The 14141-nt window shown below is 61.3% G+C and overlaps 2 protein-coding genes across 2 annotated transcripts in view; both read right to left on the reverse strand.

Annotated features, from left to right (window-relative positions):
* VOLCADRAFT_89659 (uncharacterized protein) overlaps nt 1-1726 on the reverse strand; it is a gene marked incomplete at both ends in the record, with an annotated part of 12109 nt that extends 10383 nt beyond the window's left edge. Inside the window, 4 exons of the mRNA XM_002949273.1 lie at nt 76-245; nt 573-613; nt 685-1127; nt 1670-1726. Coding sequence (XP_002949319.1) covers nt 76-245; nt 573-613; nt 685-1127; nt 1670-1726 — 711 coding nt within the window. The remainder of the gene's footprint in view (nt 1-75; nt 246-572; nt 614-684; nt 1128-1669) is intronic.
* A 4339-nt stretch (nt 1727-6065) lies between these two features.
* VOLCADRAFT_89660 (uncharacterized protein) overlaps nt 6066-14141 on the reverse strand; it is a gene marked incomplete at both ends in the record, with an annotated part of 8663 nt that continues 587 nt past the window's right edge. The window contains 4 exons of the mRNA XM_002949274.1: nt 6066-6988; nt 7097-9430; nt 9641-9870; nt 10431-14089. Coding sequence (XP_002949320.1) covers nt 6066-6988; nt 7097-9430; nt 9641-9870; nt 10431-14089 — 7146 coding nt within the window. The remainder of the gene's footprint in view (nt 6989-7096; nt 9431-9640; nt 9871-10430; nt 14090-14141) is intronic.

The following is a 14141-nucleotide window of genomic DNA, read 5'->3' on the forward strand; positions in this document are numbered from 1 at the left end:
CGCCAGCCAGTCCGGCAGCACACGCAGGTAGTTGCCATCACCGGTGAGATAGGTGGCTGGCAGAGTCCAGCTTACGGCACTGCCGGCGGCGGTCAGGACTCCCGAGTTGATGGCGCCGCCACCGGCAGCTGGTGTTGCCCAGCCCAGTCGGGAGATCTCCGCGGCATTAGGGCAGGCGTTTCCGCGGCCCATGGCGGTTGAGTAGTCCTCATATTCTATGTCGTTTGCCCAGGAGTGGAAGAGACCTGCAACGGCACAGGATAGGGATACGGCCGTGATGTGTACGGCTTGACGTGTGGTGACATAGGTGTGGTGACACAGATGTGGTGACACAGGTGTGGTGTGGTGTGGTGTGGTGTGGTGTGGTGTGGTGTGGTGTGGTGTGGTGTGGTGTGGTGTGGTGTGGTGTGGTGTGGTGTGGTGTGGTGTGGTGTGGTGTGGTGTGGTGTGGTGTGGTGTGGTGTGGTGTGGTGTGGTGTGGTGTGGTGTGGTGTAGTGTGTGTGGTGTGTGTGGTGTGGTGTGGTGAGGTGTGCTTTGGGTCGTTTTTTGCCCCTTTGGTGCCCATTCGCACCGTANTTATGGAGGGCCTCCTGCATCACCGTCGCCCATCGTCTGAGCCGTTCGATGATGTCTGTAGCAAGATCTGAGAGCCCGGCACCAGTGCAAGACCCCACCAGACACACGCGGTGATTCCAGGCGGTATCACATAAATGTAGTTTGTGTATGAAGCAAAGGCGGCTATGCCGAGCACCTTTTTCGCAGCATCGTCGCCGTTGTTCGTTATGGACCACCAAGCACACGACGACATCACAGCCGTCGAGCAGTTGGCCTGTACGACAATGGCCTTGAAGGCAGTGGCGTTGATGCTGAACTTGCCATACGAACACTGCGTGTACTTTCGAGCGATACCGCCGGCGCCGGTGCCATCGGCTCCCAAAAAGATAGTACGTGCATCTTCAGGTGTCAACGTGGCCGGCCGGGCACATGCGCTGTAGTTGAGGATGATGACGAGCGGGCGCTGCACCACAGGCCCGTTGGAGCTCGCAGCAGTGGCCTCAGCCGTGACCGTGACGTACGAGCCCGGGACTGGTGAGCACTCGCCGGTTGAGGGAGAGATGATGCACTCCTGCGGGGTGAACGGTGTTGAGGGTCAGCAGGCGTGGTAAAGGAGGCATGGAACGTATGTCCAGGTTGTCCAGCAAGAATCTCAAGGCTGAGACATTTTGTCGGGTTGGCATATCTCATGGACGGTCGGACGGACGGTCGGACGGACGGAGGTCATGGACTGATCGCCAACTAGTACCGCGGAGTCGTTGCGGAGCATCGCCGAGGCCGCTGGGCCGTGGGGGCTAACCAGCGATGTTAGGCAGCTATGCCGTCATCTAGCAATATCTGCCGCAGCCAGTAGAAGCTGTGGGAGCGGGTGACCTCTGGTGATGGCCGCCTAAGTCCATCAGAAGAACACTTCTCGCCCATAAACGGTGATGCTAATATGTATGCTCTCTCCTCATCGACACGTGACGGTTACATTAACGGTGAGCACGACCCCAAGCCATGTCCGGCCCCGGCTACAGCCTTTCTTACGCGCCATGCCGCAGTGTGCTTCCATTAAGAGCCAGACAGCTGTGCGCTAGAGGCGGGCTCTGTTTGGGCGTTCACCACACTTACCACAACCACCACCGCTCCTGCCCCGATTTTCTTTCCATTTGGGTCCGTTTTGGGCATTGAAAAGTTTCGCACGATGGGGGTCAGGCCCCCATCTGCGTCTCGCACCACCCACGCCGCCTTCCCATCATCGATGGCCACGAAGAGAAGATCGCCCGTGATCGTGACTGTGACTGCGGCTGTGGCTGTGGTTGTGGTTGTGGCTGCGACTGTGGCTATGGCTGTGGTTGTATCCGCGATGGCGGCTCCAGCGGCGGATATGTAGCTATCACCCGCAATGTTGTAGCCGTCATAGCTCGTAACGGCAAGGGTGCCTTTATGCAGCGGGGGCATGTCGGGGAGTGTCGACCAAGCGGATGCACAGAGGTTGAGTTGGGGGACGTGACATGCATTGGAGGTTTGGCGGCGGCGGGAAAAGGTTGATGGTGGGTTGGGGAGGGGAGGGGCTGGCTTAAACTGCGGAGAGGGCATGGAAGGGACGGATGCCTGGACCGGGAAGTTGCTTTCACACCCACCATTAATCGCCTGCTGTCGGGTTTGCCGGTTGGTATCGAGTTATTGTAATTGAGACTAACTGCCGGAAGACGAAGGATGAATCACTAAGCAAGTGAAAAGCTGCGTTTTAACAAAAACGTTTCGTTCCCCTTATTTGCTCCCCCTTTTGCCTTGTCTCGCTCGGTTGGCGGCAGGAGACGCGCTGTAAGAAACAGGGGCATTTCCCTTTGCAAGGAGATGAGTGTGGGAGGCTTAAGTGGTCCTTTGGCGGAGTTGCGAGGTACGTGGCGGACTTGATGTCGGGGGTACCTACTTGCTCTGTTTCGTAACGTTGAAAATTCCGAAGTCATGCAAGGCACGCGCGAGCGAGCAGCAGTGTCGCTGCTGATTTTAGGTTTAATATGCTGGTTTGGATGACGCTAGTGGGCTAGGGTAATGGGCTTTCCCAACAGCAAGTCGACATGAGGTTTACCTTGCGTAATGATAAAGAGTACGAACGTTAGAAGCTCCAGCTTCCCCATTGCTCAAATGGAGATGAATAAGAATATCTGACTGTCGAAGAACGCTACTTGGACTAAGAGCTCAGAATGGGGTGAGCCCGAAAGTACCTGTAGCAGCTTGCTCATAAAGCGGCGGCATACCTCGCAAGTCACATTCGCAATTAAGAGAAACGCAACGTTGTAAATGCTGATCAAAGGTACTCGTTAAGCATTTGCTTCTACCCCAGAAAGATACTTCGACGCGCGCTAATACGGTGTTGACACAAACCAGGCAAGGCATGCATGTGTCCGATCCATCCACGCATTTCAGAGTAACGGACAACTCAGGTCAGTTATAAAACCATAAATGAGGCTGCCGTACGGAGTAGGGCGTTCGTTGCAGCTTCCCTCAAACACCTCTAAATATGAACAGCAGGCGTAGCGCACCTAGCTACAGATCCCATTTATAACTGTACAATACTTCCAGATGAAAACGTCTGATAAGAGAAATTGGATGTGCATCTTGCCCGCGGGGTCGGCCAAGCAAGTAGAGTCAAGTACGGAGCACCGACTGGTAGACCACGGAATCTTCCATTCATAATGTAATGTAAAGGTAGCATTTCGCAGTACCAGATAGGAGTCTCCCTACCTGCATTTGACGTTTGAAGTGAAAAGCACATCTTTTAGTCATTGTGTCGTCTTACGTGCCGGCAATTTCCTAAAACTTTAAACATTTTTTTATTTCATAATAAATCATAACTGGAAGACATGGAAATGCGTACGCTCAGATGAAGGAGAGGCAGTTCGTATACAAAACACGACAGGTACCGGCGGTACTTCGACGCGGTTCTACCGATGAACAGAGAGGCGTGGTACATTTTGTGATCGTTGAACGCACATGCATGTAATAGGTAATTATGGAATCCATAGATCGTCAGACAGACTCCCGGCGGCCCAGTTGTGGAAGTCTGAAGTGTGTGTGGGTGTCTGTGTTACATCATGGTTGGGGGTGCGTGACCCCATATACCTGTAGAACTACCCATACGAGCCCAAGGCCCAAGCTTATATTTTCCGGAAGGTTCCGATCCAAAGCCCTTCTGCAAGAGAATAGATGAGACGTTCGCTGCCACCGCAAGACAGTCCTTTCAATTGAATCTTCACGCTCCATGCTCCTCGCGCACATCCTTACTGCTGCTGTGTTAAACATCGATCCGCCGAATGGTACATCCTTAATGAGTTATGGCGCCAAGAATACACCGTTTAGAAGGCCCTGAGCCGTGTTATTACCGACGGCCGCGGAATTCGCGTGGAGGTCCAATGTGACATCCACGCTCAAATCGGTTCGTGTTCGCGTACAAGATACGATTATGACCGAGGCCCCACTCCTGGCGCTAGCCAGGTTCCTCTCGGAAGTCTGGGAGACCCGGCACGTTGCTCTAAGGCGCGTCGAGCTCAAGCGGACGAGGGAGGACGATGATGGTCCACCACGTAACCGATTTACCGTCCATGGGCCCCCACCCCGGCCTTTTACGGACAACCCCGCACTTGTATGCGGAACTTGTAACTTGATACGCATCCAACCTGTTAAGCTAGCTGCTGGGGCAGGGACATCTGGGGTTCCAGCCGTAGCTATGCAACAGGAATTGCAAGCGAGGCTCAGCTCCTCGGTTAGTTGGTTAGTTGGATAGTTAGTTGGATGCACTTCCGCAGCGGCGGGCGCGGCATTACGCGATGCCATTAGGAGGTAGTCCCTGCAGATGGAAGGCGCAGCATCACCCGAGCTGGCTGTCCGTTTGTCAGAAGGGCTAATAAAGACCTGATTCTTCCCCTAAAGGAGAACTTTGGTGTGTTCTTCTTCTTCGGGGAGACGAAAAAGAGACTTCGAAGAAAACGAAGGGAAGAAAACGAAGAAGAGACTTTGGGGATGACTTTTTCTGAATCAGGAACAGACCCGCCAGGGAGAACCAGCAGCACCAAAAAGAGGAAAGAGAACCTATGGCCATATATGATAAACGAAAGCAAACAAGCCATGGAAAATGCCGTAAGATTACAGTTGGCATATGCCAACTGAGATACCATAGAAGCTCGCGACAGCTGGCCAACATTTAGAAAGGGTGCGGGGAACGCCAGCTATCTTTCCTCTAACTAGGGGACGGCTAATTGGCTGAGGGACGCCGGTCCTAATTCTATCAACAAGCCTTCGGTTGTTGTTGTTGTTGTTTTGGAAGTAGTTCGTGGATTGCTTGTCCCTTTTATCGCTTAGGGTTCCCCTTTTTATAGGTCTGTAGATAAGGTTTTACATTTTTATCGCTTAAACTAGCTTTCGTCGCTTGCTAAGGATGGAGAGGATTGACAGGTTTTTAGCGTCCCTGACGCGAAAAAAGTTGGACGATTGCTCGTACTGCAATTAATTAAACTTGCTTTGACTGTTCGATGGGTGTGGTCCATTGTAGATATTACGACATTCAGTATCTCCAGTATCGACAATTCTTACTGCCGTACAAAGTCGAGGGTCGACATCCGACGTCCCGACTGTCTTCATACCCCCCCCCCCGGGAAGTCGTCTCCGTGGTCCTCTCTTTCCTTTATGCCAACGATGAGAAAATACGACATGCAAGACCGCTATATAATCTTTGAGACATACTTTTAATACTGATCAGTGCGACGCGTCGCTCCTTGTCGCTGTTGCCCGTACAAATTTTCGACCACAGTTCCTGCGAGAGGCTTCATCACGGCACGGCACCTAATGGTGGAGGCGGAGGCTATCCTCTTCGAACAGAGTCTCTGGGCCCCGAACAGCAACTGGGCACGTACATGAGCACATACATACATGCATATACACACAATTTGCGCACATACGTACTAGAATACACACGCGCACACGCGCATGAAAGGGATACATACCGAAATGGTATGTTCGGTGCCCCGCCCCCCGCCGCCGCCGCCCCAGTGCAGCACTGTCCAGTCGGTAGCGCAGCCCACATCCCACCAATCAATGACGAATTTGCCCTTGAAGGGGCCTTGAAAGACGTCCTCACGCAATCACCGCAAAGTACTCCCAAGCAAGCGAAGTATTGTACTACTACTACTACACCCACCATCACCCACCACCCACCACCCACCACCATACACACCTAGCTCCATGATATCGCCCCTCCTCCTCACTCCTCCACCTCCTCCACCTCCTCCACTCCTCCACCTCCTCCACTCCTCCACCTCCTCCACCTCCTCCACTCCTCCACCTCCTCCACCTCCTCCACTCCTCCACCTCCTCTACTTCTCCGCCTCCTCCTCACCGCCGCCGCCGCCGCCTACCAGCGGTCCGCCTCCGCACACACACACACTGGCAAGGGGCCGTAGCGGCCAGGGCCAGCTACTTTGCACAACGACACTAACAACAACAGCAACAGCCACAACATCAACCCTCACACCGACACGGCCCCGCAGCGCGAACACGCCTCCAAGGCAGCCGCCACATCTCCCCAAGCTTGCACCCAGACAGCCGCGCGAAGCGCTGGGCCGTCCACCCCGCCGCCGCCGCCGCCGCCGCCGCCGCCGCCGGCCCCTGGCGCCGGCTCCGAATCCCTGCGCAATTCCGATCTGTCGCTCCGAAACCAACGGATTGGCTGCGCCGTATCCCCCTGTGCACCGACCCCAGGGAGCTGGCACATGGCTTCCAACTCCTCAACCTCCGCGGCCCAAATCCAGCCAGACCGCAGCCGCCAGCTCCACGTCTCCGCCGTCGCCTGAGCTTCGGCGGCCCGCCGCGCGGCTCCACGATCGTCCAGGCCATCGTCGACGTACTCGTACTGCTTGTACGGCATGGTATTGCTGCCAGCTCGGACGCCGCCGCCGCCGCCGTCGGTTGGTGGTTGGGGTCTGGACTCACCCGACATGTACGACAGCGCGGCTGCGACTCCAGATCCGCTGTACGGCAGCGTACGTCCCGAGTGCACCGCCGTTTCCAGCTCCTCCGCAGATGCCGCCGTCGCGTGCATCGCACGCGCCCAGGCCGCCGCGGTGGCAGCCCCCCGAGCCAGCTCCTCTTGCACTTGCAGAGCATGATCGTACAGGTCCTCCAGGTCCATCAGGTGCTCGTCCAGCTGGCTCTCTAACTCGTGTACGGACTGCCGTACAACGGATTCCACCCCCGGCGCGCCGTTGAGCGAGCCATCATCCCCCCCGTTGCGGGCGCGCATAAGGCCCAGCTCCTCCCGTCCCTCCTCATTTCCGGAAGCCGAACCATACGATCCCAGTTCTGCCAACGTCGACATCACGTGTTCGTACTGCAGAATACCGTCGGCGGCCGTCGCCATATCGTCCGCCGCCGCAAGCGCCTCCGCCGCCACTACGTCAGCCGCCGCGGCCTGGCCCCGTAGCCTGTCCCGTAGCCGCCGCAAATGCTGCTCCTGCTGCTGCTGCTGCTGCTGCTGCTGCTGCTGCGCGGGCTGGCCACTTTCGGCCGAGCGTTGCTCGTCCGTGGCCGAGGTCAAGAAGTCCGCTCGACAGTCCGCCTCCGTATCCCGCAAGTGGCTCGCTAGACCGCCCGCCAGGGAGGCGCCTCGGAGCAGCGCCGCCGCCAGCCGCTGCGCCCGCTGCTGCAGCTCGTCCGCCAGCCGTAGCAACCTGCCGTACGAGTCCACGGCCCCCAGGCGAAGCTCCTCGAGCTCTGCCAGCTCTTTCTGTCGGGCTGTGGGCTGTAGCAGCTTACGCTGCAGCACGCTTTCCGATTGAAATTGGGGCAACAGCGGTGGGGAGGAGGAAGCCGCCGCCGGTGGACGCGACTGAAGCGGGAAGAGAAGGGGAGCAAATCCATGGACCAGAAGTTCGTACATCTCGACGGCGGCGTGGCGTGCCCGGTGCGCCGCCACCAGCAGTTTGGAAGCCGGTGACGTCGCCGCCGCCGCCGCCGGTGCTGGAGGTGCCGTCGCCGCCCAAGGCGACGCTACTGCCAACCCAACGTCGCCGCAGTGCCATGCCGTGCAGTTTATGGCGTGGTCTCGGAGGATCCTGATCAGCGTGCCGTACCGTGACAGCCCCGCCGCGTCCGGCCTGAACTCCGACAGTGGTAACGCCAAGCCACCGCCGCCGCCACCGCCGTGGCCGCTGAGCCCGGCGATACCGCCGCCAGCCCTGGCGCTAGGGTTTAGGTAGGCATTGTACGACAGAACGAGGCCTAGTACGAGCAGCACCTGCAACGCCGGCAGTGCACAACGCACCCCGCTCCGGGCGGTGGTTGCAACTGCTGCTGCAGCTGCTGCTTTGCTGCGGCACGCTGACGCCAGCGAGCGAGCGCCAGCCGGTGGCGTGTACGGCTGGAGTGGTTTCGGAGTTGCCCGTCGCTCCGAAACCTGTTTAGGTCCGGGCCTCGGCGGCCGTGCGGGCGTCCGTAGCTTCAGCTTCGTCCGTACTGCCGGCACCGAGTGCGGCTCAGGATGCTGCTGAGTTTGCATCGGCTCTCCAAGACTCTCCGCCGCCGCCGCCGCCGCCGCCGCCGCGTCTTCCTCCGCCTCAACAGCGCCCGCAGGCGCCTCCGCCAGTGTCGATGCCGCAGCGGTCCCAGCTTCCGCAGTCGCCGCCTCCGCAGGCGCATTGTACGGCGCGCGCCAACGTCCCAGGATACGGTTCCGGAGCGAGCTCCACCAGCCGCGCAACGCACCCTCCGCTTCCTGAGCAGTTTCTTCCTCCCTCCCGTGCCTTTCGGCAGTAGGAGGAGCCGCAGCGGGACTCGAACCTGGACCCGCTGATGGCTGCGGCGGCTGTGGCGGCTGTGGCAGCTGCAGCAGCTCATGAGCCATGTGGCTGGCTGCGGCGGCCGCCGCCGCCGTACCGCCCATCGAGCTTGCGGCTTTAGCATCCCAGCCAGGTGAAAACGACAAACACAGCGCCCCCGAGCCGCTCCGGAAGAATTGCTCCGAAACCTCCTCCATCGCTCCGGCCATCGCTCCTACTCTCACAGCGGCGGATTGCTGCCGACCCATGCCGACAAAATCGTCATGGACACTGCCGCATGTCTGTGTACTGCCGGTGTACGGCATGGTGTACGACATGCGCGCGGCACCTAACGCTGAGGGAGACGGCAGCTCTGTCCAGCTCTGGCTGCGGCGCGGTGACCTGGCCGAGCCCCGCCACGGCGTTAATTGCAACGACTGGAGTACGGCAGCGCTGGCGCCGCCGCCGACAACACCAATGCCCTGCGGCTCCGGGAGCGGCAACTGGGTTGCATGTACGGGCTGCGGTACGGCACCGGCCAGGATCTGAAACGGCGCCAAAGCCGTTGTACGGCTGTCGGGTATCGGCGAGGTAGGTGACATGAGGCCAGCCTGCACCGCCGCCGCCGGCGCGGGCGTCCTGGGTACCGCCGGTGGCGCTGCCACTGGGCACTCCGCCAGCCCTTTTCCTCCTGGTTCGCCCTCTCCACATCGCCTTCCCTCCGTCCCCTTTTGATCTTCAACCCCGGCCCTACAACGCTGCGGCGCTGTCGCTGTCGCCGTACCAATACCGCTGCCGCCACGGCCGCCGCTAGCGGCGGCGCTGGTAGCCATGGCGTCAATGGCAGCGCTGGCGCATAGCTCCACGTCCGCCGCCGCCCCGAAACGACCCACCATCACGGCCGTGTCTTTCTGGAATTCCAGCTCCAGGACGTGCCTCAGCCCCGTTCGTACTGCAGTTGTGGCCGTGCCGGAAGTTGAGGTTGTGGGCTCCAGGGAGCCCAGGGGCTGGTCGGGTGACATGCTGGTCTGCACGCCCATCGACAAGCTGCTGCGCCCCACTCCCGCCCACTCCGGGCCTGCACGGTGGGGGTTGGGGGGTGGGAGGAGAAGCATCGGGGGGCCCCATACGCACGAATTCAGCAGTGGCAGTGGCAGTGGCAGTGGCAGTGGCAGTGGCAGTGGCAGTGGCAGTGGCAGTGGCAGTGGCAGTGGCAGTGGCAGTGGCAGTGGCAGTGGCAGTGGCAGTGGCAGTGGCAGTGGCAGTAGCAAGGTCGGCACCTACTTACTGGCGATGTGGCCGTCCCCTACATCAGCCAAGGAGGAGTTGGGCTGGTCAATGAACGGGGAGTTGGGGGCGGGCAACATGGTACGGTACCGCGGCGTGGGGGGCTCCGAATCCTCATCTCGAGAGTACTCGTTGTCGTACTGGTGGTTGGGGATTGACACCGTGGCTGCACCGTCACCGTCACCGGCGATACTGCCGCCTCCGCATCCGACACCGCCTCCTGACCCACGGCTGCCACCGGAACAGCGACCCGTGTTGCTGTTGCTGTTGCTGTTGTTGTTGTTGTTGTTGTTGCTGCTCGTAGATATCCTGATGAATTTTATTATATTTACAAGGAAAAACAATTTCATTTTATTTTCAAGGAAAAACAATTTTATTTTATTTGCAAGGAAAAAGCAATGACATATAAATATACTATACTTTATTTATAATAAACTGGGTTAGAGAAGCGAGTCAGAGCGGGATGTCCCCAACCCCCCACACAATCACAACCCCAATCCCCCGGCTCGAGGTCACGGGCGTAATGCCAGGTAATGGTTTACTGGTTTGATCATGACCACGACCTGGACCTGCTGCAATTGAAAACCTTCAGAAAGAACATGCTCTTGCTCTACATGCTCTTGCAAAGGACGCCAGGAGGTAGACTGGTAACTGCTAATGCTTTTGAACACCTTGGCTTGCCGCGACCATGTAAACTATATATTTGAAACCCTAAGAAATTCAAACAGACATCTACCCCTCCAGACACAGACGCACACACATGCCCTTGATCCGTCCCTTGCAGAGCTCACCTCCGAAGCACCAAGCTAGAAGTCAGGTCAAGATCCAAAGCCGGCGTCGCGGCGGGCACCGCAGCGGTGGCGGCGCCGCTGCCGCTCCCAGCCGCCGCCGCCGCCTCCTCTCCCTCTTGGTGCCGCTGTGCACCTCCACGACTACCCGTACTGTACGAATCAAGGTCGAACATCAGCAAGTGCATGGGTGCCGGAAGCGCCACGTCCACGTCAGGGTCGAGAAGCGGTGCCGCCGCGGTGGCGGCGGCAGCGCCGCTAAAGACGTCCTCCGCCACGTCCTCCGCTGCAGGTCTAGCGTCAGACCCTGGCGGTGGCGGTGGCGGCGGCGCCGCTGTGATGCAATTGCGCAAAGCGTCGGCACAGTCGGCGCCTCTGCCGTGCGCTGCAGGTCTCGTACGATGACTCGAGGCCGCTGGCGGCTGCTCGGCGGCGGCGGCGGACATCCTGGCGGTCTGCCGTGATATCCCAGCGGTTGTTGACGACGACGCCACGACGTTGTCTACTCGACGTCCGCTGGTCCCGCGGCCCGCGGCTACCCATGGCGGAGCTTCTGTGCCAGTGTCGCCGCCGCCGCCGTGTACGACACCTGGCGCCAGTACGGAAGGCACTGCTTCGCCTGAGATCACACCTGGCGGTTGCTGTCGCCCAGGAAGCCGTAGCACCGGCTGCTGACGGGGCGGCGGAAGCGGCGGAGGCGGCGGCAGCTGCAGCGGCGCTGCCGCTATCGGCACTTCTTTGTTCAGATGGACGGCACCGGCGCCAGTAACAGACGCCGCTGCCGTCGAAGGCTCAACTGGAGGCTGCGGTCGAGCCGCGGGTTGTGGCGACGGCGTATCCGCAGCGGCGCCGCTGGCCGTCGGCGGCAGCGTCATCACTGCAGTGCGGCTATTGACCGGCGATGGCATCGGCGACGGCGGCGGCGGCGGTTGCTCAATGGAGGGCGCCGCCGCCGCCGCCACAGCTGCCGCTGCCTCCACCGCATCAACTGGAATGCCCACGACGATGTCGCCACCACCTCCCAACACTGGGAAGCCTACGACGGGTTCAGGCGCCGCCACCGCTGCCGCCGGCACCGCCGCCATGGTTCCCGCCGTGCCGTCCATGGCCGCCGGGTTCGCTTCGCCAGCCGCCGCCGTTGCGGATTCCGCTGTACGGCCTGAAGAAAGCAGCCCACCTCTGCGACCGCCGGCGCCGCCACCGCCCACAATCAGCCTTCGAAGGCCGCCCATGTAGCCCACCTCCGCCGCCTCCGCCGTCTCCGCCGCCTCCGTCGGGTCGTGGATCGTACGACGTAAAGACGGGATCCCGCTGGTGACGGCGAGAGGCTGACGGTACGGCACGTTGGAGGAGGTGGTGGCGGTGGCCGCCGCCGGCACCCCGGTCTCATCCGGCCACGGCCCAAACACGCCAAAGCCGGCAGCTGCCGTGGCGGCAGGCGACCCGCGCTTCGGGCCCGTGAACGCGGAGCCAGCGGAGTCACCATGAGATGGTAGATTGTCGTACATGCCGTACGAGCCTGCACGGTGCCTTTCATCAAAACTCGCACGGCCCAACTCGCACTGAGCGGAGCGGCGTGACGGCGGCAGCGGCGGCGTGGATCCGATGCCGTCCGCGGCGGCACGGCCGCCGCCGTCGTCACCGCCGCCGCCGCCGCCAGTCGGGACGGCCCCCGGGGTAACAGTGGTACCGCTGCTTTCCACGGGACCGCTGGGAGAAAGTACGACATGCTCGTCACATTTTTGGGCAGCGATGCTGCCCAGGATGGGATGGCTGGCTGTGACGGACAAAGCGGGTGCCGCCGCCCCCGGGAACCGGTCCACGGCTACGGCGGCGGCGGCGGCGGCGGCACGCCCTACCCTAGTTCGTCCAGTCGCGCCAACTGACGGCGATCTGTAGTCGCCATCGTCGTTAAACCGATGCGACGGCGGCGGAGGCGGCGTCGCCGCCGCCCAGCCAATCGTAGCCTCCGATCTGTAGCTGCCGTTCTGCTCGTCCATCCCGGACAGGTACGAACGTAAGCGGCTGTAGCGCGCTCCGGCGGTGGAGGCGCCGTCCGTGAGGTCGGTGACGTCGGACGTGTCCTCCGACATGGCGTCGTACGGTAACAAGATCGGGACTCTATGACCGTACGGACCAACGCCGTACGGCACGTACGGCGGTGGCTCGTCCGTGTCGTCGTCGCCGCTGTCGTCGTAGGTGCGCCGCGAGCTACCGCGACGGCGCCGTAACTGTTCCGGAGGTTTGTACTGCTCGTCGTCAAAGAACGAGACACTTTTACGAGCAGCGGCGCCGCCAGGAGGTGCTTGATGAGGCGCCGCGGGTGAGGGACGGGAGAGCCTGGAGAGAGACGCTGACGCGGTGGGACGCTGATCGGCGGCGACGCCGTGGGAGACGGTGGAGGCGACGGAACCGGTACGCAGGATGCCGCCGGCACGTCTGGTCGCCATACAGCCGCCGCCGCCGCTGAGGCTTGTTCGCGGCATGCGGCCGCCGCCGCCGCCGCCCTGTGCAGCCGCCGCCTCCCCTGCGCGGTACGGCGGACCTCCGATTGGCGAACCCGCTTCCCGCTGCTGCTCCTGCTGTAGCGGCGGCGGCGGCTGCTGCCGTGCTCTCCTGCTTGGCGCCGCGACGCCGCCGCTGCTTCCACCGCCGTCGCCTAGGACGCCTGTAGCATCCGCAGCGTCGCCAATACCGCCAGTGGCGGCGATGGGTGGGGTTGTCGGAGGCTGTAGCAGTTGCATGACCCCTCTTGAAGTGGCGCCCTTGGCGGAATGGTTGCCGCTACCACCGCCGACGACGACTGCGACGTTGCCGCCGCCAGCAGCGCCGCCATTAATGGGGGCGCGGTCACGGTACGGTGACGAGGTCCGCCGCCGGGAGACCTCGGAGTTTGCGAGGACGCCATCTCCCGCTGCGCCGTACAACGCACCCTGTTCCAGCTCCCTCCCTTGGCGCCATGGCGATGCGGCGGCGGCGGCGGCGGCGGCGGCGGCGCTATCGGCGGGAGTGTTGAGCACCGCGCCGCTGTGTGGTTTGCTGCCTTCATCGGCAGTAGTCGTGGAGGCAATACAAGGGTGTACTGGATATCGCGGCGGCGGCGGCGGCTGTTGCTGCTGCTGTAAGAGAGATGGTCCCGGCTCCGTCGGCATCGGCGGCGGCGGCGGCGGCGGCGGCGACCCCCCATGGCGGCCACCTGCTGTCGGCACCGACGCCGCCGCCACCGGCGGGCTGAACGGCACCATAAACGGGTGTTGCAGCGCATTCAGGTACGGCGGCGACGGCGGCCCGATTACTCCACGGCCGCCGCTGCCGCCGCCGCCGCCGCCGGCACCGCGCGCTTCTACCCGCTCTCCGCCCGCACCCTCTTTCCGGGCCAACACCACCGGCCCGAAATTGAACTCCTCCTCGCGCTCAAACTGCACCCCACTGTGCCGTTGTTGGTGGGGGTACTGGTGGCGCTGGAATGTACGGACACCCGGGCACGGATAAAGATGATTGGATCGCCGTACACCGCCACGTCCATCCAACAACCCGTCCTCCGCTTCATTATCATCGTCAGTATCGCCGTCACCGCCCTCGTCCCGCTCCCGCTCCCGCTGCTTGCGCCGCAGTCGGTCGGCAAACGCGGCGGCATCATGCCCGGGCAATATCTCCTCATGCTCCAGGAAGGGCCGTTCGTCGCCGCTGTCCACGGAGGGGGTACCTCCGTGC

This window comes from Volvox carteri, assembly GCF_000143455.1.
Source record: "Volvox carteri f. nagariensis unplaced genomic scaffold VOLCAscaffold_13, whole genome shotgun sequence".
In the NCBI taxonomy this organism is placed as follows: Eukaryota; Viridiplantae; Chlorophyta; class Chlorophyceae; order Chlamydomonadales; family Volvocaceae; genus Volvox; species Volvox carteri.